This window comes from Hakea prostrata, chromosome 7 (assembly GCF_041222555.1).
Source record: "Hakea prostrata isolate BN-2017 chromosome 7, UWA_Hpros_2, whole genome shotgun sequence".
Lineage (NCBI taxonomy): Eukaryota > Viridiplantae > Streptophyta > Magnoliopsida > Proteales > Proteaceae > Hakea > Hakea prostrata.
In genome coordinates this window covers 69,485,586-69,512,860 of record NC_142606.1, presented here as the reverse complement: position 1 = coordinate 69,512,860, position 27,275 = coordinate 69,485,586, and the positions used below count along the sequence as shown (strand labels likewise).

Genomic DNA, 27,275 nt, shown 5'->3' with positions numbered 1-27,275 from the left:
ACATCAACAGAATTTTTCAGAATAGAAAAATTCAATAAAACAGGGGAACCAGTAGTATATCTTGCACTAAAATAAAGTACAACATCAGCTGTATTTTTCAGAACATAATACCAATTGAAGAGCGGTAGCAGTTAAAGGAGTCACATGAAACAAATTTTGTCTAAGCATTAGATGCAGTCCAGAGAAGTAAAAAAGAGTCAATTGGAAGCAAAATAGATGTTTTGGCTGGCGAATAGCTATAGCAGGTTAACAGATCCTCTTGTGTCGGAAAAAAAATTCACTAATTTTTGTATTTCTGCAGTAGTGGTAATAGCAGGTACATAGATCACTTCATGAATTGTGAAGAATGATTTAGTATATCATTAATGCCGCTAGGGGTGGCTGTGCACCAGGTAGAAAGAAGAGAAAAAAGAGAGAATATTGACAAAGAAGAAGCAGTTCCTAGGCTGATTAAACCTGCCCTGAAAGAAAATCCAGATAGAAGAAGAGAATAGAAGAAGACTGAAAAAGAAGGAGAAGAAGAGAAGAGGGAGAGAGCTTGTATGTGTATGTTGGCTCTCCCTTGGTACTTTATTTATAATGTAAAATCAAGTCTTAGTTTAGGAAAGTTTCCTAAACTGAGTTACAACAAAAAGAAAATTACATATTGCATAGAATCTCCCAAATCTACTAAAAAGGAAATTGGCCTAGGGAGAGATTACTTGTCGACCAAGCATTAAGAAAAATAGAAACAAAAAGACCAAGCATTAAGAAAAATAGAAACAAAAAGAAAATAGAAAGTTCCAAAAAGGAAACTCTAGGTTGCAGCTTCAAAACTTGTGCACCAAGGTAGCATCTCCAGAATAGAAACTCATCCAAAATATAAACTTGTGCAACTTGTGCACCAATTCTGCTACAATTCTCAACAAACTAATTACTTTTTTTCTTTTCCTTTCTTTTTTTTTTTGTTTTTATTGTTATGTTTGACCTGAATTCTTGTATCCGACTTCGAAGATGGACCTGTGCATTGACATATTTTGGTGGGCGACCAAATGACCTGATTCTAGAGATTTGTGATGGAAGTAGAGGGCTTGGGCCGATAGATCCAATTCTAGGCTTGTTCCTAATGGACAAGGGCCCACTTAGGTGCTGGATCTGCCTCATTGTTGAGTGGGCTGGGGCCTTGCTGATATGCTCTTGTCCACCAAACATTTTGCCTGCATGGCCGCGCCGGCTAGCTGGCGGTCTGTACAGCATTTCCCCATCTTTTTCACTTCTTCTCCTCCCTTCCCTTTTCTATGATTCCTGTTATGAGTGACCAAATATTCACTTAGGTTGGGGGCCTGATCTAATTTGCTTAGTTTTCTCCCCCCTCATCCATGCTGCATTTTGTCCTCTGACTTCCTCCCTTTGTATTAGTTGTGAAGTGTTGTCATTGGAATATTTCATCGGTAGAAGGCAGTACTTCCATATGCAACATGAATCATAGGACCTCATGCCTGAAAGTTCCTTTTGCTGCATGAGTTTCAATTGCTGGTTTGCTACAAACCTACAATACTTCCAATTTAAGAGTTTTCTACTTGTTACTTAGGGATTCTTTTCAATTCCCTTCAGTTGGATTCCATGGTCTTTGAGTTAGAAATTTAACCAGAGGGTTTCAGCCTGTTTGAGCCCCATATGACCCAGAGTATTGAACTGAAATTTGAAAGGAATTACCACTGGTTGCGGCTCCTGATATGAGGTTAATGAATGGGATCGGTTTCTGTATTTACCAATCATCCTTTTATTTGTTTGCATGTCCTATTATTCTTATTTTCCTGTGTTATCCCTCTTGCCTAAATTCCAAGGCATATCCCCCTCTCAATTTGAATACCTTATTCAGTCCTAGCCTTCTTGTGCTCTATCGAAGCAGGTTGAGATTACTCTAAAATTACAATACTGCTGCTATTGCTATTATTGGAGTTTATTGTATCATTCAAAGTGGGCCATGGATATCCGAAACAAGGTGTTGTAAACTGGGGGATTGCATTGCGGATCCTAGCATGAACCTATCTCTGGTTTTGAATTTGATTCTGAAATGCAGATCATTAGATTCCTACTGTCAGTAGGATTATTGGATTTCTAGATTTTTTTTTTGATTTCCTGTTTCTTGTAGTGGAATTTTCTTTGCTATCATCTCTTAAATTGTATTTCAGTTTCTATTGTAAATTCTATAAACTGTTGTTTACATATCTGAGTAAGCATATTGCTGACCTGAAATCAGGAACCATTCAGTACTGATATTGATTCTTGGTTTTAAAATTTAGAAGTCCCATCTCAACTAGGATGTTCCTGTAAATCTGGATCAAACCCTCAGAACAAGTTCAATTTTGAGATTCTGTTCCTGTGTCTGTATTAATCCATTGGAATTTAATGCAAATCTTTGATCCAGATTAATGTTTACCACTTATCCTGTTATTCTGGTAAGCTTTTATTCACTGTGTTTCTGTTGTAGTCAGAGTTTCTCCACTAGTGTCCTTATAAATATATATTACCTGGACAGGAAAATATAAGGTCCAATGTTGGATTGTTAGGAATAATCTGAAAATTTACACTTACGACTCTATGCGGAATTTAAAAATGATTGTTTTTTCAGGTGACTTGTTTTGGAGATAAAATAAGTCTTGTTTTCTTTTTGTATTGTCAAGTCTAAACTTCTTTTTATTTTATTTTATTTTATTTATTATTATTATTATTTACTTGAATGTTTAAGATATTTATGTCAATGATTTAGCCATCAATGATGTTTTGATTCCATTTGCACATTTCAGGTGTTAGCAATTTTCACAGGAGCGCTTTTGGAAAAGCAAATTGTGGTTGTCTGTTCTAATTTGGTACGGTGATATTACACAAGATCAAGTTGTTATACTAATTAAGTGCTATTTTAAAGATGCCTGTTCTCTGTAGTTCTCTGCTTTACTTTTTATTGTTTTAAACTGCTCGCTTTTTAGAACATGAAATTAATTTTCTTTGGTTTTTGTTGAGCTTAAAAGTACCTTTTTTTTTTTTTTGAATTTTGGTTTAGTACTTGGGTCTTCCATAAGAAAGAGAATAATTGTGATGCTAATCAAATGTAGGGCTGCAACAGGCTTTTCAAATTCCAATCCCAGCCTTATATGTTTTTAACTAAGCCCATTCCTGCTTTGACCCTAATTTAGGGCCTTAAATTCTTGTCCCTAGCCCTAACCCCTACAGGGCCAAGTCAAGCCCATTCCCTCCCTAATTGTCCCTAATTGGGCTGGGTTGGGGCGGGTTGGCCTAGACCTTGACCTTGTCTCTGATTGGCCTTGACCTTGACGTTGTCTCTGATTGGCCTTGACCCTAACCTCGTTTCTGATTGGCCCTAACCCTATTTGTGTCCCTAATTGGCCCTGTCCTTCGTTGGCCCTGACCCTGTCCTTATCCCTAGCCTTGATTAGCCCTAATCCTGTCTGTGTCCCTATCCCTGATAAGATACATATATAATTGATGTGCATAATCTAACTTCTTGTTAATTTTGAATCTAATTTGCTGTTCATGTTGAACCATCTAATATATAAAAATATTGGTCTGTTATAAACGTATTGTATAGTTAATGTCATCATAAAACAAATCAAAATATATATAAATACACTTTGATGTGTTCAGTAATCTAATTTTAAAATATGCCTGATCAATACATTATTTTTTTTTAAAGGAGTGCAAAAGGGAGTTTTATATATATAGACAAATTATCTGTGGCACTTCGTGATTTGTCTTCTAATGGTAATGTCATCATAAAACAAATCAAAATATCATTTGCACCCCTAATAGTCCTTATCAACATAATACCTTTTAAAAGGCAAAAACCAGTCCAATGATGTAAAGTTTCTATTATACCTTGTTAATTAAAACCCAATTGTTTTCATCGAGAAGAAAATAGAAGTATAAATAACACTTTAACATAGATTAGTATAATTTATTCTTCCAAATTGATTTTTTTCGAATAATTCCAATAATTTTGGCCAATTTCGGATTGAAAAATAAGATTCTTATAAAAAAATACGAATTACATTCTAGCAATGATTTATTTGTCAATCTCTTTGCATGTTTTCATTTAATTGATTCATTAATGAAAAAGGTATACAATAGATATTAGATACTTCACATCATTAGAGGCCGAGGCGTCATCTTTTATCAACAGTTGATATGGTTAGAAATATTTTTTTAATACATTATGTCATATAAAACAATTAATCTATGGAATGTCATTCAAAATTTCCTTAAGAAGCTTTTATTTTGAAATTTTACTCAGATGTTCCAAATTAGGATTGTCGATTTATAAAAATTATGCTTAGTTGCGAGAATGACTTGAATTGGTTTTTAATTATTATTTGTAGTATGAGGGCTAGTACACATATTTACGCTCAGTTAAACTTGTTTTGTGTAATGACCATAAAAAAATCACCTAGAATAGTTTAGTTGGAATTTTGATCTTAGAATGCCCTAGGTTAAGAGTAATGATTTGTGACCCTAAGTCTATGGCCTTTAAAATGTACTCCAGTTTAATTAGAATTTTGATTCTAAAACAACCTAGTTAAATTGGGTCAGAGTTTTGATTCTAAGTAAGTCTACAATTATTTACTTAAATTTATTTAATAAGGATGTAGGATGTAACAAGTGACGTAGTCTGTTTTTATCGTAACATATTAAAAAATAATAATTTTTTTTTACTAAATGACAACACCAATAGAAATAAAAAAATAATACAAAACTAAGTGGACTCATTAGATTAGAATGACTTGGGAAAAAATCAGGGCTTGGATCAAGGTTAGTATGAAGATCAATATTAGGATGCAAGTTAGGGTCAGGATCAGGGCTAAAATCAGGGACAAAATCAAGGACAAAAATCATGGCCAGAATGGGAGAAACAGTAACCCGAAGCCTGCCCTTGGCCCTAATTCAAGGCTAGAATATTTTGGCCTTGTCCTATGAGCCTAGGCCTTGTTTGGGCTTAGGGCGGGTTAGGGCTACTAGGGCCAAATTTGCACCCCTAATCAAATGGAGGATTAAGAAATATTTCTTGCTGCTTCAGTAACATGGTCCATTTCTTTTGGTCATTAGATCTTTTATTTAGGTAGGATTATCCTTAGCTTCTTGAGATCTGCTCATTCTTATTCCGTAGTGTGATAACTTGGAAGCTCTAGAATTTCTTTTTTCTTGCAACCCTTCACATAATTATAGACATATCCTGGCACATACTTATTGGCATATCCAAGTTCTCTTCTTCTTCTTTTTTTAATTATTATTACATAATTTTTTTGGGGATAAACATATCTAATGTTAGCACTGTAGCAATATCTGTATCAAGTATCATATGGATTAGATGTTCAAGAGGCATATGGAATAAATTGTGCCATATTGAATGTATGTATCAAACAGTGTATATATGCTTGAAAATGGTCAAGATATACATGGAAGAATACTTTCGGAGCCAAAAACATCATAAAGAAGCAACATAGAGTTATGATATCTTGCACAGATGCTAAAATTGAGTACATTATGTAACTAGACAAGTGCCTTGAATTGAAAATATTATTAAAGTTGAGGTTCTACATGTAGAGTTACCCTACAGCCATGATAAGTGTTAGGTAGATGTAGCTCTAATAATTGAGGACGAATTCCAATACCTTATTTCAGAACCAACCCATATGGGATGCGAAGAATAGAGTTTATTGGAACTCGATTAGGTATAGATAGGCCTAAAATTAAGGAGATCTCAAATGAGGTCTTGTATCATCTATTTGGGATGGGATTGGAAGGGTGCATTAGGGATGAGGAAAAAAGATGGGTTTTTTTTTTAAAACAAACACCACGAAATAATGAATTGAAAAAGAAACAAAAACGAAAACACACAGAAACTTAACGTGGTTCATACACCGATGTGGTATGCTATGTCCACGGGTGAAGAAGAGTTTTTCCATTATGTAGAAGAAAAACAGAAAGAGATCTCACAACCAATACTAAGAACAACGTTATAAGAAGTCTCACCCAAAACCCTAATAAAAAATCCAAAATCTCTCAATAATATGGTAGGCGAACATGAGATACATATATACAAACTCCAATTGGGTCCGACCCATTAGGTCGGGCTGTATACCGTACCTACCCTTACACCCCTCCACAGACCCAGATCAGTGGTGGGCTCCGGGCTTGGGCCTATCTTTTGTTTCCACCACAGATCTCCGCAAAACAGGTCATTCAGGTCACCCACCAAAATATGTGGGTGCGGGTCCATCTTCCAAATCGGGTACAAGAATTTAGGTCAAAACATAACAAACCTCTAACTTGACTTGAATTTTCCCACAAAGTGAAATGATCTTCATCTTCTCCAAAAGCCCCTTTATAGGCTAAGCTCTAATGCGACCAACTCCAATAAGTCCCAAACAATGCTTGAACTTGCTAATACATAATGGCTTTGTCAACATATCAGCTAGATTGTCTTCAGTACCAATCTTCAATATCTGGATATTGCCTTCATCAACTACTACTTTGATATAATGATACCAAACATCAATGTGCTTCGTCCTCTCATGATGCATTTGATCTCTAGTCAAGTGAATAACACTCTGGCTATCACAATGGACAACAATCACCTCCTTAAGTATGCTGAGTTCTCCAAACAAGCCTCTAAGCCAAATAGCTTCTTTAACTGCTTCAGTCACCGCCATATACTCTGCTTTTGTAGTAGATAATGCAATTGTAGCCTGTAAGGTAGCCTTCCAACTGATTACACAACCTCCCAAAGTAAACACATACCCTATGAGTGACCTTCTTTTGTCAAGATCACCTACATAATATGATTCAACATAACTGTCAACTTGTCACCATTCCTCCAAACTCCTAACACACACCAAAGGTCTCCTTTAGATACCTAAGTATCCATTTCATTGCTTCCAAATGACTTTTACTTGGATATGATAAGTATCCAGTCACCACACTAACTGCTTGGGAAATGTTAGGTCAAGTGCACACTATAGCATACGTAATGGAACCAACTGCACTAGAGTATGAAATATGTGACATATAATTCACCTCTTCATCTGTCTGAGAATGATAGAGCAGCTGAAAGCCTAAAATGTAGAGATGCAATTGGAGTACTAACAGGTTTTGCACCTTTCATGCCAAAGCGCTCTAACACCTTCTCCATATATTTTGTTTAGATAGTGATAGTTTCTCTTCCTTTCTATCCCTTTTGATTTCCATACCAAGAATCTTTTTGGCTGCCCCCAAGTCTTTCATCTCAAATTCAGTGCTTAATTGTTGCTTCAACCTAATGATATCATCTATATCTTTAACAACGATCAACATATAATTGCAAATATATGAATGAACCATCAATAAGTCTCTAAAGTATACACAACAATCATACTTGCACCTACTGTAACTCAAAGTAGTCATGACATAATCAAACCTCTTATACCACTGTTTAGGAGACTGTTTCAAACCATATAGGGACTCTTTCAACAAGCAAATGCAATCCTCCTTTCCTTTTATAATAGAACCCTTAGGCCTTAGGTTGATGCATATAAATCTGTTCTTCTAGTTCACCATGCAAGAATGCAGTTTTCACATCAAGTTTCTCTAACTCTAAATTATGCATAGGAACAAAAGCAAGCAAAACACGAATGGAACTATGCTTAACAACAGGTGAAAAGACATCATTAAAGTCAACACCTTGTACCTGACTATAACCTTTTGCAACCAATCGTGCCTTTTATCTAGCATCTCCATCACCTATGGTGGATTCTTTATTCTTGTAGACCCATTTGCAACCACCAATATTCTTTCCTCTAGGCGGCTTGACAAACTCCCATGTATGATTTTTAAGAAGAGACTCAACCTCCTCTTTCATGGCTAACAATCACTTTGAAGAGTTAACTGAAGAAATAGCTTTAGAATATGTTGCAGGTTCACTGTTATCAATTGTATTTGCAACAAACAATGCATAAACAACAATTTCAGCATATGCCCATTTTTTTGTGGTGGCCTAATATTTCTCTTTTGGCCTATTTTTGGCAATGTTGTACTCCTTTTCTTCCTGATTCATTGGAGCACCTTTTTCTTCAGTAAGAGTGGGCGACTGAACTGAAGTTGATTGTGCTTTCTTTGAAGATGGATCATCCACCTTCTCCTCAGAATTTTTTCGACTTTCATCATTGTGAATATGGGTTTCTTTTATAGGATTCAACATAGCAGACTCATCAAAAGTTATATCTCTGCTAATAATAGATTTAGGATTATGTGAATCAGGACACCATAACCTGAATCCCTTAACTCTAGATCCATATCCAAGAAAAATACACTTTTTAGGCCTAGGTTCCAACTTTGCATCATTCACATGTGCATAAGCAAGACATCCAAATACTTCTAAATTACTGTAATCAGCAGATTTACTTGACCATACCTCTTCTGGAGTTTTGCACTCAATAGCTGTGTAGGGAGACCTATTCACCAACATGCTGCTATGTTTACTGCTTCTGCCCAGCCCAATCTTGCATTTGATAACATGCACCTTGCCTTTTCTAACAAGGTTCTGTTCATACGCTTAGCAACTCCATTCCACTGAGGTGTCTTCACAACTATATGATATTTTGCAATTCCCTCATTCTGTAGAACTTATTGAAGTCTCCATCACAGAATTCTAGGCCATTGTCTGTTTTCAATCTTTTAATTTGCTTCTAGTCTACTTCTCAATCAAAATCTTCCATTGCTTTAAGGTAACAAATAATTCATTTTTTTTTGCTTCAAGAAGTAGACCTAGACCTTCCTGGAAGTAAATACTTGACACTAGCTCCCTTTGAAGGAACCTTGGATGGCCCCCATAAATCTAAATGAATATAGTCCAGAGTTCCTTTGGTCTTGTGAATAGCAATACTGAAGCTAACTCTCTTCTGCTTTTCGAACACACAATGCTCACAGAACTTCATCTTTCCTGTACTCTAACCACACAAAAGACCTCTTTTGCTCAATGCTACCATCCTTCTTTCACTCAGATGGCCTAGTCTCATTTGCCATAATTTTGTAGTATCTGAATAAAAAATGATGAAGCTGCTACAATGGATCCAATGACTATAGTACCTAGCAAGACATACAAATTACTAACATGCGTTCCTTTCATTAATAAGAGGGCACCCTTACTAGCCTTCATGATTCCACTTTCAAGTATGTATTTGCACCCATTTGTATCAAAGGTGCCTAAATTGATGAGATTTTTCTTCAACTCAAGAACATGTCAGATATGAGTTAGAGTTCTGTTAATACCATTATGCATCCTAATTATGATATTTTCCTTCCCAACTATATTACAAAGAGAATTATTCTTCATTAACACAACTCCATTATGAAAAGATTCGTAAGTAGATAACCACTTACGGTTAAGGCACATATGGTGGGAACACACAGAATCAAGGATCCATTCTTCTTGTGATCTAACTATGTCATTGGACACCAGTAGCATCCTAGAATCACTCCCATCTTTAGCAACACTAGCCTCTATAGAGGTTTCTTGTGATTCTTCTTGTGATCTAATTCTGTCATTAGACACTAGTAGCATCTCATAATCACTCCCATTTTAGCTACATTAGCCTCTGTAGAGGTTTCTTTCTTTGGTTGGTTGGCACGCACCACCACTTGCTTTCTGTTTGTTCTAGAGCATATAGCATTTAGATTTGATATGCCCCTTTTTCTTGTATTAATTACAAGTCAAGCTTTTGTTCTTTGATTTTGGCCTAGACTTCTTCTTGTCATTGTCCGAATTCCTCTCACTAGTTCTACCCCTAACTGTCAAACCAACATCCTCAGATTTGGTTGATGTCAATTCATCATCAATTTTCTGTTTACTCAAAAGATCCGTTTTGACATCTACAACGGAGATTGTCTCTCTACCATAGATCATGGTGTCTTTAAAGTGCTTGTATGGCGGAGGTAGTGAACATAACAATAATAGGGTTAAATCTTCATCCTCAATTTTAACATCTATCTTTTGCACATTAGTAATGATAGAGTTAAAGTATTAATATGAGATTTGAGAGAAATACCTTCACCCATATGTAAAATATATAATTGCTACTTTAACCTCTAGTGAGGGATTTCGTGAGGTACAAACTTTCCAATGCCGACCATAATTCTACTGTTGTCTTTTTCAAGAGAACTTCTCGTAGAACTTCGTTCGATAGGCATGACTGAATTGCGGTGAGGGCTCGATCATCCATATCATTCCAATTTCTTCAGACATAGCCTCATGTTTTGTCTTCCCAAGTATGGTCTTCTTTACTCCTTGCTGAGTAAGAACCGCTAGCATCCGAACTTGCCATAAACTAAAAATGATGCTCCTGTCGAATTTTTCAATATCGTATTTTGTTGATGTAGAAGCCATGGATGTATAGATCGAATACAACCAAAAGCTCTAATACCAATTTGTTAAAACAAACACAAAAAAATAGCAAATCTAAAAAGAAACAAAAAGAAACAAAAGCGAAACCACACAAATATTTAATGTGGTTTACACACCGATGTGGTACGCTATGTCCACGGGTAAAGAAAAAGAGTTTTCCACTATGTATAAGAAAAATAGGAGATCTCACAACCAATTGCCAATAACGGTGTTACAAGAACTCTCACCCAGAACCCTAATTGAAAATTCCAAATCTCTCAATAATGTGATAGCGAACATAAGATACATATATATAGACTCCAATTGGGTAAACGGGTCGACCCATCAAGTTGGGTTGTACCGCATCCCCCGCGGTGGCTCTGCCCCTACACCCCCTCCATAGATTGAGATCAGCGGTGGGTCTGCCCCTGCACCCCCTTCCACTACAAATCTCCACAAATGGGTCTTTCAGGTCGCTTGCCAAAATGTGGGTGCGGGTCCATCTTTCAAATCGGGTACATGAATTCGGGTAAAAAACATAACAGTTTCCAATATAGAACTAATGCAATAATCATCTCCACAGAATAGCTTTTCTAGAGAGAGTAGGGTAACATCGTCGTGCGTGTGGGTAGAGATCTTGGGGATAGGTTGGGATGAAACCTGAAGTTCGAGAGGCATCCGGGTGTTGGATAAGGGTAGATCTAGGTTACTGGGTAGAGAATCTTGAAATTTGATCCAAGAAGGAGAGGCACTGTTTTAGGGTATTCAAAGGGTGAAAGTGGCTGCAATTAGGTTGAGTGTTTGGGTTGATAGGGACATGCTGTGGATGAAAATTGGGACAAAACAGATGGATAGTTCAGGAGATATGGGTGGGATTATGGTCCTAATGTTAGAGAGGGATCTAGTGGTTGGAAAAGCGTAGATCTAGGTTACTGGGGTGAGAATCTTGAAATTCGATCCAAGAGGGAGAGGGGCACCATTTTTGGGTGTTCAAAGGGTGAAAGTGGCTGCAAATAGGCTTAGTGTTAAGGTTGATGAGGACCTGCTGTGGATGAAAATTGGGATAAAATAGATGTTCAGGAGATATGGGTGAATGGGGGATTAAGGTTTGATGGAGCTTCTTGGTTTCAAGAGAATTATAAGGAAGGGGAAAGAATTGGGGGGGGGGCGCAGAGATTTGTTGTTGATGCTAACTTGATAGAACTGATATGCTTCAATTGAGGAAGTGAGATGATAATGGCAGGCTAATCCACAACCCAAAGGATTGTGTACACCAACAGAATTCAACCACGTAGGAGTTAAACCATAGTTGTCAAGGCGTCGCTTAAGCGTCCAGGCAGTCCCTGCCCAGTCAAAATGACCATCACTTTTTTTGAAGTCAACAAAGTGGTTGCTTTGTCGGTTAAAGCATCACTTAAGCATCCGAGCAGGTGCTTTGGTCACCCAGCCACCGCTTTATTGGCACTTTTTAAATTATTATTATTATTATTATTATTTTTTTCTTCTGTTTTCTTCTTTGAGATTCTGAAATAATACTTCTATGGTAATCCCAATATCAGTATATTGTGTCTTTGGTTACCAACAATAAACTTAATATCACATCTTTGTGATTCTGAAATAGCATTTCTTCTCTGAGATTCTGATATTGGTTTTTTTTAATGTTACTTTTCTTAGTTATCAATTGGAAGTTGAATGCATAATGCCTAAGTTATTTTGTCTGACTTAGGGTTGTTTAGTTGTTTTAATAATTTGGTTATTGAACTTTGAAGTTTGATATGTGACTTTGTTGTTGTTATATTTGAAGTTAATGACTATGTTATATTTTCCAATCTTATATACTGATTATATGAATGAACTTTTCATTAAGTTTGCAAAATGTTTCATACTTGAATGCTAGGAATTTTATGTAACTTTTGATATTTGGATCAAATATAAAAAAATTAACACTAGAATGCTTTGACTGCTTAGTCATCGCTTTATTAGCGCTTTGTCGCTTTAGTGCCTTGGAAGCCTTCCATTACTTTGGTCACTTTGACAACCTTGACTTAAACTCCTCACGGTTGGACTTACGTACCAACCATGATAGGTCTGAAATGTAAACACTAGAGCAAGCGAGGCAGTAAACATAAACAGGAGCCAAGAACAGAAACTATCTGGAAATAGCATAAGATGTTTAGTCCTCCCATCATGTGGCTTCAAGTCTACAACCCAAAGGATCGTGGACTTGAAACACCAACAGTATTCAACCACGTAGGACTTAAAACACCTAGGATCCCATGGTTGGACTTATGTACCAACCATGATAGGTCTGAACTGCAAACACTAGAGCAGCAAGGCAGGAAACATAAACAGAAGCTGAGAACAGAAACTATCTGGAAATAGCATAAGATGTTTATTCCTCCCATCATGGGGCTTCAGTAGAGGGCTCTACGGCCTTACAATAAGAATCCTATCATCAATAGGATAAGAGTAAGAATTAAAACAGAATTAGAAAACGTCTTGGGTAGCATAGGCTGCTGCAAACCACCTCAAGAAGAAACCTCTGAGAAGTCCCAAATATAGATAATTAAGGTCATGTAACAGAAACCAGATTAAAAGACAATGCATAAACAACACAAAAAGAGGAGGAGGATGTGAATGAGAAGTGAGAATGCCTAACCAAGGTGTACAATAAGATACTTATTAATATTATGATGTAAAATTACCAGAAATAACATAGCCAGCCGTAACGAGTACAAAACTGTCCTAATCTATGAGTCGAAAACCCAAAATGCCCCCAAAGTCATGTGAAAACTCCTTATGAAATAGCATGGCTATGTCTTTCCTGAAACAGCTCCAATTTGCAAGAATTTGTTCTTGTTGGAAAGAAAGTTTCGTGACAGCTCCTAAATCATAACAATCAGACAGCTTTTGACCCTTTAAAAACTAACCCAGATGGAGGTGAATGCGAATATATTCAGAAAATATTTGAACACCTTTTGATGCTTGGGATGCTCCAGCATCACGTGGTGACAATAAATGTTTTGGATGCCCCTTTGTATATGCACGATTATATTGGATCTTATATCATGCACTTTCAGATGCTCATGCATTTTTCTTCTAAATATACATTTGCCTTGACTTTAGAGGTCATCCAAGCTTTTTTTTGTCTTGGGATAGCATTTCTGGGGATACTCATATTATGAACTCCTGATACATCAATCCTGTGGTGTGTTGGTGTTAGTTTTCGGCCATCAGATTCTTCACATATTTGCTGGTGAGATACATCAATGTTGAGCCATCTTCTTGGACATTCCTCATGGTTTCTAACAAGAGGAACCTCATTAGGAAAAATAGTTGGTTGATTTTCATATGAGAGAATTCTAAATAAATAGACAGCATCCATCCCATGTTGTTAGGTCTAGGATCGAGGCTTTGGTTTCGAAGCCGGTTTTAATCTGGCAAAAAATCGAAATTCAAGGTTTTGACTGAAATTTCAGTCTAAACTTGTTGCTTTTTGAGCAAGGTTTTGACTCTAGGTTTTGGGGCTTATATGGCCTCCATTTCATCTGATTTCTTGCCTCCTACATTTTTAAAGCATTACAAACACAATGGAAATGGTAGTTTGCCAGAAAAGCCACTAAGAAGATATCATTCAAGTATACTAACAAATGACTATAGTTCGGATAGGCGCAAACTGTATTCCATACTGGCATAAAATCATCAACATGCATGATTGTTTGGTAGAACGGTTACATATGCAATAAATCAACAAAATACAATGACCAACTAGATCAAGTGATGGTATCTCACATATATTAAGTTCGAGCCTATACATCATGTATACATATGTATTTACATAATTTAGAAAATAAATTTTAAATCAGAAAATTAGAAAATAGTAGCAATATTTAAAAAATAAGTTTAACAACAACCATAGATCATAGTCCTAAACTAAACATATATTAATTTCGAAGCAATACAGGATCATTTAAAGCATGAACAAATAAAAAATGCAAAGTTTGGAACTGTTGGGTATGGCTCATGCTTCACATTCTATTGAAGGTAGAGGAGTAGTGGAAATAAGGGGAAAATGGGGTAGGAATCACCAAATGCAAGAGAAATCAGCAAATATAAGTCAAAACCTAAGCCGTGAACAAGGGCAGAAAGATCAAAACCTGTGATATTTGCAGGTTTTGGCCAATGTAGAGGATTTTACAAGGAATAATGGACCGAAACTGGTCGAACTTTGGTTTCGCCCAGTTTTGGTCGGAATTTCGGAAGTGCCAATTGAAACATTGCATTTATCCAAAATCTTGCAGGTTGTTTCGGTTTTGATGAAAACTGAAATTTCGACTATTTCGATTGAAATTAGAACCATGGTTAAGAGCAACTATCAACAATAAAATAAAGGTACAGCAAAGATTTCAAATTACAATGGAGAAATCAATCAAGCCAAACTAGGAAAGTAATAAAATTGAAGGAGGAGATTATATGGAAATAATTCAGATTAGGGACAACTAGAGATAAGGATGAAAAATCATCCTTAGCACGCCTAATAGTTTCTTAACTAGTTAGGACTGTAGCTACCCCTCTGCATGGCAGTCCATGGTCTCCCAAGATATGTTAATCTTATTTTAAATTTCACTCCTCAATGTTCATCTCCTGTCGTGAGTACGAGTTGTTTTTTTTCATGTTTCGATGTATATGCTCTTCTGAGCAGCACTGTTATCAATATTTATTTCGAAGCACTTGCTGTCTGTCTCCATATTGGTATGTGCTGTACAAAATTCACTGCCATATAATGTATTTTACTTACAGGGAATCCTGTCTGCACTAGTTTTGTCAATTATCCCACTAATCCGGCCTTACCACTGGCAGAGCCTTCTAGTGCCGGTATGCATCCCATTTACTATGGAATTTATAAAATGTTTTTCTCCTGAACAATTATTTCCTACTCTCTTTTTTTTTTGGGTGGGGGGGTTGTTTTATCTTTCAATATCTTTGATAATGTCATGGAATGATGTTTATTAACTTTGTAGCTGAACTTCCAGGTTTTACCAAATGACATGCTTGACTTTTTGGATGCACCGGTTCCATATGTAGTAAGTTTCACTTTGCCTTTCTATTTTTGCTGCCTATAATGATACACATGTGGCTATGTCAAATGGGTTGGAAGTTTTTTCAAGATAGTTCTTATAATTATGCAGTCTAATATGATTCTGGATAAGAAGGGAGTAATTCCTCATTATTTGAAAGTCGGCTATTTTAAGTGTGCACTACATATGCCTGATTCCCAAATACAAATAAATTCTTCAAAAATTTGTGGCTAACATATTAGACCTTGGTTGGGCCTTGTGTTGGTACATCTTTACAACCCATCCTAGGTTGTGGCATGCTTATGCTATGCTGTCTTGCCTTCTGTCGCAAACTAAGATTAAGATTTATATCTTGTGTTATATTAATGAAATGCTTTATTTGGTGGCAGTGAAATTAGTTTTTGATTGGAAATATTTTATTGGTTTAGATGTGAAGTCTCAATAAGTGATATTCAAGTAGTCTCTTCATTTATAAATACTAAAAATTAAGCAAAAAATGACCTTGAATTTCGTTAGGCTCAAGTTTATCTTTGAGAACCAGAATGTGCTACCTCATTGGATGACTGACTCTCTACATTTTGGCTGGAAAACACTTGATCTGGTTAAAACCTATTTGATGTTGGAACCTTCCGAATTTTTTAAATAATTTCTGGGGCCCAAAGAAAACAAGCCAGCTTTCGAACTGGTCTTTTCAATCTGCAGCCCTCCTCTTCCTGGTCAATTTGTGGTTGATCTTGCAGGATGTATGGATTGAGGAATTGGAATCAAGGATCCAACTAGTGCTGATTGATCTTCTCTTTGGGGGATGAATCATTCTGGACCAATCCTGATCCTGAATATTTTTATTGTACATTTTATCATGATGAATCATTGTTGTAACTTTGCGGCAGTTTAGAAAACCAGAATTGAAGGGAAGAGAAGAGAGGACTGAGAGAGAATGGAAAGGAGAGGGAGATCTGCTTTCTCCCGCTCACCCACTTATCCCTATAGTATGTCACTCAAAGATAGTCTGAGATATCTTTCCTAAACTGGTTTACACATAAATAGAAAGTAAATGCTGTCCTAAAAGGGGAAACTGTTCTAAAATAGAGACTATCCTAGGTATGAGCAACCTAGCTAAAGGGAAAGGGCCAGACTAGTAACTGCAACAAATATGTGTACAGGACCAAGTGTACCCCACGGTACTTGGTCATGTACCCTTATGTAGCATGATTATCAACACTCCCCCTCAAGCTAGAGCATACAAATCACCCATGCCCAGCTGGCAACATCCATCCTTGAAGGAAGGTCCAAATAAGGGCGTGGTGATGATTTCACCAAGCTGCTCTGCGGTAAATACCAACAGAGTGCCAACTTTTTTTTCCTTCTTGAGAGCAGCATCTGTAAAAAAGTGGCAATCAACCTCAATGTGTTTAGTGTACTCATGGAAGATAGAATTATTAGTAATACAAGTCACGGCGTGATTGTCACAAAACAACTTAATGGGTTGAGCGACTGGCAATCCTAACTCAAGAAGAATTGACTAGACCCACATAATTTCATCAGTGGTTTGAGCTTGAGCCATGACTTTATATTCATATTCAGCTTCAACACTTGACCTTGCAATTGATGACTGCTTTTTACTACGCCAGGTGACGAAATTTCCACCTACAAAAGTGCAATCTCCAGTAGTTGACCGTCAATCCCCATGGTCCTATTCAATTAGCATCAGCAAAACCAGTAGTATCAATATTGGGATGAGGATGGTAGCTGAATCCCACCAGGAGCTCCCTTAAGATATCCCAAACTGCGACAAACCACCTCCCAATGCATTTCCTTGGGAGAATGCATGAACTGGTTTACAATATTGTGATGAGGATGGTAGCTGAATCCCACCAGGAGCTCCCTTAAGATATCCCAAACTGTGACAAACCACTTCCCAATGCATTTCCTTGGGAGAATGCATGAACTGGTTTACAATGCCAATAGCATAGGACATGTTTGGTCTTGTCACATTAAGATAAATCAGCTTGCCTACAAGGCGCCTGTACCAATGGGGATCATCAAAATCTTCACTGTCAGTGGAGCCAAGCTTCTGATGAGAATCTATTGGAGTATCCACAGGTTTAGATGCAAGAAACCCTGTATCAGTCAACTAATCAAGAACATACTTTTTTGGGACAATTTAGTCCCCTTGTTGCTCTGCAGTTCTTCAGTTCCTAGAAAACCCAAGTCCTTCATTTGGAAGTGCTTTTGAAGGTAGGTTTTAACTTCAGCTATTCCAGTAGAGTCATTGCTGGATATGATAGTATCATCTAGATACGCTGTAAGGACCATCGCTTTAGGACCCTGACGTTGAACAAAGAATGGTCAAAGTGGCGTTGTGAAAATCCAGAGTAACAATGGAACAAAACTTATCAAACCTAGCTCAAGTGACTATTTCTGCGTAAAATAGCATTGTGAAGCTTGCAGACTTTTTCAAACACTTCCCCTTGAGCAACACACCCAGGGGGTCACTCCACATACACTTTTTCCTGAAGATCACTATGGAGAAATGCATTCTTCCCATCCAACTAATATGAGGTGAATAAAGATTGACAGCTACAGAACTAGTAAATACAAACAAGATTCAGCTGGGCCACTTGAGAGAAGGTTCTGTGTATAGCCTTTAGCAACCAATCGTGCTTTAAGGCACTCTACTGACCCATCTAGGAGATAATAGTGTAAATCCAATGACAACAAAAACCATCCTTTCCAGGAGGCAAGTCTTCTAGAGACCATGTTTTACATTATAATAAGGCGTCCATTTCAATGTCCATAGTTGCCTTCCACCTAGAGTAAGAGCCTCATGATGTGATTTAGAATAATAGCAGCAGGTAATGAAAACACAAATGAGAACTACATGGAGGGGGCCTAGGTGGACATTTCGCAGTAAACAAAACCACAGCCCTAGTTATGGATATGTACCATTGGCCAGCAATGGAGAAAGATGTGGGGATGATCATCAACAGATGCAGGGTGTCTAGCCAAGGGAGGACTCCAGAACACAGGATTATATTCTCCCTTCCCATACCCCACCAACCCTGGAAAGATTGTAAGTATTGATGTTGTTTTAGGCTCCTCCTTACCCAAGCAAATTTCAATTCTATTTTGTTGGTAGTTGATAGATTCACTAAGAATGGCCCACTTTATCCCCTGTTAGAAAACATATGATGCTAAACATATTGCTAAGATTTTCTTTAGCGAGATTGTACAGATTCGTGGGCTGCCCAACACTATAGTATCATATTTGGATGTTAAATTCATGAGCTACTTTTGGAAGATTCTTTGGTTACTTACCAAGACCAAGCTACTATTTTGATCAGCTTTTCATCCTCAGTTGGACAGACAGACATGTAGTTAACAGATCCCTGGGAAATCCATTACAGAGCCTAGAAGGGGATTAGGAGAGGACTTGGTCAACCATCCTTGATATAGCAGAGTTTGCATACAACAGTTCTATGAACAGAACTACAGGGAGGACTCCCTGACATGAACAAAGCTGAACCCCCCCCTCTTTAATTGTGCCCAAAACCTAGACCTTTGGCCCAATATTTTGGTCATTTTTCCATCCCTTTTGGGGCTCAAGAAGGGTTGGAACCTACTCGATCCTAGGGTCAGGGAACTATATATTTTTTCATTTGGGTTAGTATTTTGTGAGTAATGAGTTATGACTGAGTGCTAGTCCTAGTCTATGTAAAACTCTGAGTTAGGGTCCAACCTCCTTCTCAGAGTTAGTGATAATTTGATTCCTTCAAGATGTCTTATGTAAGAGTCCAATTAGGGTTTCTGTAAGAGTCCTTTTATTAATTAGTTGAGTTCTGATGTCACTAATCAGTAGAGTCCTTTATGGATAAGGTTCCCTGTTTGAGTCTTAGTCAAATTGCTTAAGCTTTAAGGTTATAAAAGCCCACCCCTTCCCCAATTATTGGGTAAGATGAATTATTGAATAAAAATTCTGTTTGGAGGCAAACAAGGTCATGGTCTTTCTGGGAGGGCCACGGCGGATTTACGAAGATCTTCTCAGTCAATTCCGCCAGAGTTCTTTAAGTCCAGCAGTAGCTTAGCAATCACAGCACCTTCACTCCATCTAATAAGTTCAGCAGCCAAGAACCCCTCCCCAGCCCCTCCCTTCTATCGTATAACAACCCCCATCCCTCCCCCCTCGCAGCCCGCCCCTAACCCCTCCCTTACCATCGCAGCACCTTCTGGCTGCAGCAGCAAGAAAACCCCCCTCCTCTTCCTTTCCTTGCAGCAGCCCCTCCCTTCCCCTTTTCTGTTTTCTTTTAATCTTGCAGCAGAACTGAAATAGAAAAGAAAGAGAAAAGAAGGATGAAAAAAAGAAATGAAAGAAAGAAAATAAAGAAAAGAAAGAAGAAGAAGAAAGATCATGGATCTTGAGAAATCCTAGAACCCCTCCCCCTTTGCCACAAGACTCATGTACCCCTTCCCTTCCAACTGCAAGCTTCCTCTTCTTTTTCCCTTAATTGTATACCTCCTAAATCCTTCACATTTAGGTTTGTTGAAACTCCTAACCCTTCCTTTCCCATTGCACATTGTCTTAATCCTAATTTCCTTTTCCCATATCCTTTTCTCTATCCCTTTACTTTTCCTTCCTTGATTTTCTTAGTGTAAACAATCCCAAGATCTGTAACAAGTACTAGGTAGAGAAAAGAAGAAAGAGAGATTGAGGGAGAAGAAGAGAGAATAATTGGAGAAAGGGTTTGGTGATATAGTTGATGCATTCTACTATACCAACAAGCCTATATGTATAATAAACTGAAATAGGTTTACAAAAGAAAATTCAAATATTACTCTTAACACCTACCTATACCTAATTAAACCTAAATTTTAGTAGTAACTCACTCAGGCTAGGACACTAATGACCATGGACCCAATAAGGACCCAATAAGGAAACCAATAACACCCAAGACCCAAACTAATAAGGAAACCACATTAGGGGGACGACTCCTATGTTACATCATATTATCTCTTGTTATCTCTAAAACTCCTCCTCAAGCTGGAATATACTCAAAGAAAGCTCCAGCTTGGTCAAATAACAATAAACTTGAAAAGCAGCACTAGTCTTGAATCATGCAGCAATCAAACACCAACAAACTCAAATCAGCATCCCAATTAACTATTGGGAATCCATGTCTTCATTGTAACCAACAAAAAAATCGAACACCCTTCCCAATGAAGGTCTCAAAATGCAATATGCAATGCCACTCCACCAAATGTAGTACCCTGATGGCCACATAGAAGTCCATAAAATTACAGCTCTAATGCACGCACAAAAAATCTCATGAAAGTGCAACTCCATGGCTATACGAAAATTCCATAAAAGTGTACTTCCAACGAGCACAAAAGCCTATCTCTGGGAAGGCCCTCCAACAATCAGACTCACTTTTGAGTCCATTAAACTCCAGAAGATGTTTATTGCAGTCGACATCTTCAATATCCCCCTCGTGTGTATCATTAAACATGATCAAAAGCAGCTAATAATCACCTCAAATGACGGATATCCCAACAAATTTCATAACAAATGATCTCTTAAATAAAATCCCAATGTGTCTTCAATCATCCTTACACAATGACAAATAAAATCCCAAACGGATGTGATGTCCATCAAATTAAACAATAATGGCAACATTGTAATAAACCAGAAATTTTTTTCAAGGGGTCATTGGTAAATAAAGGATTGAAGGAAAGGAATTGCAAATCTTTATGTATCACAAAACTGAAACAAGAATTGCATGAGAAATCCCAAAAAAGGAAACACAAACAAAAGTCAAAGAGTAAACTTGGAAGGAGAATTAAGGCTAGATTTAAGGAAACAAAGTGGGAACCAATCCTAATTAAATATTGAACCAGACAATAACGGAAACACAAAATAAAGCAAGTCTAAGAATCAAGAAACTGAATCAGAAACCATAATCAGGAACAGATCCAGAACATATAATCTAGAATGGAGCCAGAAAATGAACCAGGAATTGAACCCAAAACTAAACCAGGATCTGAACCAAAACCTGAACCAAATCTCAACAAATAACCAATTGAACCAGCAGTTTTAAAACTGCAAGCACCTAAAATCGTGGATCACACTATTGAGTTACTGCTTCTTTATAGATGACCACTTGAACATGATCAACTGTCTTGATTCATCCACACTCAATAGATTCAAAAGAAAACAAAAAAGAGTCCTACAGAGAAGATCGACACCAGAACTATGGCTACCATTGAAATTCATTGCTTGCACTTTGGAGAGAAATCTCCGATCAGACAGCAAGACTGGCAACACGAGAATTATCACCACAATTGAATAGCTACTTCCCATTGACCAACCTTGATTTGCTTCGCCTCCATGTGATCTTAGGCAAAAAAAGAGAGACAGCTATGAGGAAGTTCAAGAAACAAAGGGCAATGACAGAGCTACAGATATTCACTTCTATGACTCTTTTCTCTTCTTCTTCTGCTACTAGTACTTCTTCTGCTCCTCCTTGTCCTCCTGTCCTCCTTGGGAGAAGAAATGGAAGTTGAACCCAAACTTTTCTGCTTGGGACTGAGTCTTAAAAAGATGAGTGAGAATCTGAAACCCTAACCGAAGAGCATTGATGCCTTCAAAGATGATTTCTTCCTCCGAGCAGGAAAATATCTAACACCCATGACTCCCTTTTTTTTTTATTTAAAGTTGAATTAAACAAAGAAACTTGACAGAAACTAAAAATAAATCTTTATTTGAACTCCAGTTCAACTTCTTCATTGAACTAGGTTCTTGTTCTTCAAACTGGCAACCTAAACAGCTCTTAGTCCGGCAATAGATTATGGCTTTGATACCATGTGAACAATCCCAAGATCTATAACAAGCACTAGGTAGATAGAAGCAGAAAGAGAGATCGAGGGAGAAGAAGAGAATAATTGGAGATTAGGGTTAGGCGATAGAGAGAAGTAGAAAGAGAGATCGAGGGAGAAGAAGAGAGAATAATTGGAGATGAGGGTTGGGTGATAGAGAGAAGCAGAAGGAGAGATCGAGGGAGAAGAAGTGAGAATAATTGGAGATTAGGGTTGGGTGATAAAATCTGTGTATTCTACTCTACTAGCAAACACATATTTATAATAAATTGAAATAGGATTACAGAAGGAAACTCAAATATAACTCTTAACACTTACCTAATTGAACCTAAATCTTAGTAGGATACTCACTTAGACTAGGACACTAATGTCCATAGTCCCAATAAGGAAACTACTAACACCAAAGACCCAAACCAATGAGGAAACCATGGACTCCCACTATTGTGTTACATCATATTATCTTTCATTAGCTCTAACACTTAACATTTCAATCCCTGGCCATACCAATTTTGTTAACCATAGGATATTCCCTCCCTTTTCCCTTCCATGGTAGAAGATCTTGCTCTCTCGAGAGATCTCGCCACCTTGAAAAAGAGAGATCTCGATCATCTTGGTGAGATCTCGGTCGAGATATACAATTTTTTGGCGTCAACTCGGTGGCCCATCTCGGTGGGTTTTAGGGTCCCAATTGGGTTGAAACTTGGTATTTAGTTGATTTAAGGCCTTTTGAACATGTTGGTGGCCTTGGATTTGTCAGAAACAACCCACTATATGATTTCTAAGTCTATTCATAGTGTGAAACCGAAATGTAGTAGGATTAGGGAATGCAATGTTATACAACATGTAATATAGAACCTTTAAGGCATATAAATGAAAAGCAAGTATATCAAATGCATCAACTAACTTAATGTTATCAAAATTCCATCCATATGAATATCACAATCTCAATTTTCAAGAATAAAATAATTATACAACCATTAGAAGTTCTATATAAGTCATTGAATCATAAATTCATAAGACAAGTAGAGAATGATTGATCTTCCTTGTTGTAGATGTGCTAAGAGTAGTTGCAAGTGAAAATTCAGCCAAAATCCACAAAAAAAGGCAAAATTCCAGTCGAGATTAAGGGCGAGATATGGCTAGATATAGCGAGATATGGCGAGATCTCGAGTGAGATAACCCAACTCTCTGCTCTCGACCTCCATCTCGTCTCGCCAAAGTGAAAAAATGAGATATCTCGCCGAGATATCGCGAGATCTCCCACTATGTTCCCTTTAACCCTAGAGCATCCTAGTTATACAATATATTTCTTCTCATGAACCATCCCATAGGCTATCTAGTAACTTTTATCCAACTCAAAGTAAACCCAAAATCACCTATAGGTTTCTTAGCCTCTCAAAACATACCCAAATGATCCCTTAAACAAATCTTAATTCTTTGATAAACCATCTACTTGCTACTTCTAGTTAAAGAGGGTCCTGGAAGGTCTAACCCAGACTTTGGGTTTCATCACTCCCTTTGGGCCTTACTTGGCATCCAGCCTTGGAGAGCCATCGACTTAGCATCGCTACCAGCCAAGGCCAGAGTTAGCATTGAGGCTGATGAATTTTGGGCATATCACCGAAGTCCATGCGGACGTGAGAAGAAGAATAGCCCCCAACACAGAGCTCTACAAAGACAACACTAGCAGGCATAGGAGGCCCTTTGAATTTTATCTTGGAGACATGTTCACGTTCAGTGTGCACCCAGAATGACTCCAACCAGGTGTCAACGCCAAGCTACGCCCCCAAAAGATAGGATCCTCTAAAGTCCTCAAGCAAATTGGTCCTAACGCTTACTTTTTGGAGCTACTTCCAGAGAAGGGCATCACCAACATATTCAATGTGGCAGACCTCTATCTTTACCCAGGGAATCATTCGGATGAAGGGATTCAGAGCAAATGCTTTGACTACCATAACTCATGCCTCCTGACAAAGAGTCCGTTGAAGAAGTATTGGATGACATGCATAAGACTACTGGAAAGGGACCTGGTTATCATACCTTCCTTGTTAAGTGGAAGGGCAAGCCTTGAAGCAAAAGTAAATGATAATGCTGGTGACTTCAAGAGGATAAATCCACACTTCTATGAGAGATATATGGCATTCACCCATTCATCAGAGAATAATGATTTCAAGAGGGGCAGTGCTGATGTTACCAATGAGGGGCATTTCAGGAAGGCTCAAAAAAGATCCTAAGTTAGCAGCCATCTTGTGGCACTAGTCGGGGGGCTGAACTAGACCAGCGGTATTTGTATCATTTGATCCAGAATGGTCTGGGCTGTCGGTGAGAAAAGTCATATCTCCAAGTCTAATGTTTGAATCCTTGATACATTTATGATCTCTTCAATATGAAGATGCTGTCAGGTAGAGCTTTAATTTGCCACAAACAATAATAAAGTAAGATATTTCTCACTATGCCCCATTTATTCTCAGGACTTGTTGGTTACATTGTAGTGTATGTCTTAAAAATCCTATTGAAGAAAGCTATTCATCAATAGTAATAATTTAAAATACTGAAGGTTTTCTAGCAAACCAGAACTAATTTATGGAACATCTGAATTAGATGAGTGCAAGAAGGCCCAAGCTCCAAACTCAGGGCCATCTATTAGAACATTTTGCCACTTATTGGTCTCTCTCTCTCTCTCTCTTTGGGAGGGGGGGGGGGATGTGTTTTGGTAGTGTTTGTTTGGAACTGTAGTGTTTATTTCCAATTGATTTACTCAAATAGCTTTACCTCTTTTATGTAGGTTGGTGTTAAGAACAAAACTACTGAAGTACATTCGAAGTCGGCTAATGTCATTGTAGTTGATGCTGATAAGAATCAGGTACTCATCTTTTTCTGCTACTAATGTTCACTATCTTCATTACTGACACACGAAAATCTGTCAATTTTCATATCACCTCCAGTTATTTCCTCTATACTCTTTTCTATATGTGCTTTGGCGATTATGATGTTTAGCATTGTAAATAAGATGAACCAAATATAAATGAGGCCTAGATTGTTTGGTGGATTCTCAAGGTAGAAGGAATTTTTGGTTTTGGGGTGAAATTCGGAATGAATTCATGGAATATAATTTATTATTATTATTTTTTTTTGAAACCCGACTGGAGGTTGAAGTGGTTTTGTGCATATCAAGTTATCTACTGAGTACTGAATGTCTGAACCCATAACATGAGCCCGTGATGAGGTGGTTACTAATCATAACCTTCCTTAATTTGGGGGAGCAGAAATGGAAAATATAAGTGTCATGAACATTTGTCAATTGCCATCAACTTCATGAGGTCATAGTTTCTTTTTAAGTGGGATCATATGGTAGAAGATCCTACAAGATCTTGTTGGTCAAGTTACAGCCCTATATTGAGTCCTACAGAGGGAAGAATGTGGTTCAGATCATGAAAATATGCAGGAGCTCCAATATGTTGATGTAACAGTTGGAGTCATTATCTTTGTTATCTTTCCTTAATCCATATTTTTGATAAAACTTTTACTAGTATTTTGATTAAATTGCAAATGCGTAATTACAGGTTGTGCAATCACCAAGGTTACCACAACTGCCCCAGCATAAGGAATTAATCTCATCTTTAAGGCCATATCATGCCAAACTTGTGGGAGAACATTATCTAGCAAGAAAAAGACCAGTCTATGAGTGCACAGAAATCCAGGTAGGCTCTTGGTCAATGCTTGGAGTTCACTTATGGTCTTTTTTGTTCACATGTACAATAAGCATAAAAAATTGATTTTATGGGGATGGTTTTTGACAACATGAAAGTGCATTTCTGCACCAGTGAAGGACAAGGTTATGAATTGGTTGATATGGGTAGGCATTTTATAGGAGAGGGTGTGGTTCCATGGGTGGAATGTAAGAGGATGTGTGAAGTGAGTCTGCAAACTGACATCATGCAATTTGTTTCCCCTCAATTTAAATCATAGATGTGAAACATTTAAAAGATTTAATGAGGTAATCATAATTGGACCTCTATTCCAAGGGGAGTGATGATAGGTCGGGTTTGGAATGGGGCTCTCCCCCCCCCCCCAACCCCACGATTATTTTTGTTCACCTCATGATCAAACTACATCCACTCTCAAATACCTTGCTCATTAGGTGCGGGACAAGGGGGCTTTGGTTTGACCCATATGGTTGCCATGCATGGGATGTTAGTTGAACCTTAAAGTGAACGCTTTGTCCTTTTCCCTCCTTGTCTGACAAGAGCCACTTTTCATAGATTTTGAGGTCTGGTTTATGCTGTAAGGTGAGTGATTGTTACTCAGAGAATTGTGCTTTATTCACAGCACCCAATAGCTTTTTTATACTGTACAGTCTTTGAGTAACTTGTTATGAGTAGGAAAGGAAATTTAAATTCGAGAATGAAAACGAAAACAGCCTAAACTGAATAAGACGTCAAGTACTAACAAAAACAACTAATCTAGGGAAACCTATGTGAAATAGTAGGGGGGAACTCCCTCTCAATATTTCTAGTGCTAGCTCTTGCTAGCACCAGAACTTAGGGACATTGTTTCCCCAACATAACCTAAATAACACTCCATCTTAAGTTGGGACGCGGATCTCACACATGCCCAACTTGGTCAATGTAGGATTAGACATTTGTTTAGGTAATCCTTTGGTGAAGACATCTACTGCTTGATCTTCAAACTTCACAAATGACATACAGATTACACTGCTTTCCAATTTCTTTAGGGCCTGTTTGGTTGTGTGAATCCAGCCATTTGAAATGAAATGAGATTTCAAATCTATGGATTTCAAATCTATGGACTCATGAATGAAAAAATTAATCGTTTGGTTACTTGAATCTGGTGAAATGAAATCTCTGGATTCATCCTGAAAACTGTTTGGTTACTTGAATCTGTGGAATGAAATC

General features: G+C 37.6%; 1 protein-coding gene across 2 annotated transcripts in view; it reads left to right on the top strand.

Moving 5' to 3' along the window:
* The window catches only part of LOC149011876 (DENN (AEX-3) domain-containing protein), a 71,735-nt gene that overhangs the window by 21,833 nt on the left and 22,627 nt on the right, over positions 1–27,275 (top strand). For both annotated transcript variants that reach the window (XM_089163086.1, XM_089163087.1), the window contains exons 13-17: positions 2,790–2,852; positions 15,212–15,286; positions 15,445–15,495; positions 25,145–25,222; positions 25,923–26,060. In XM_089163086.1, coding sequence (XP_089019212.1) covers positions 2,790–2,852; positions 15,212–15,286; positions 15,445–15,495; positions 25,145–25,222; positions 25,923–26,060 — 405 coding nt within the window. The remainder of the gene's footprint in view (positions 1–2,789; positions 2,853–15,211; positions 15,287–15,444; positions 15,496–25,144; positions 25,223–25,922; positions 26,061–27,275) is intronic.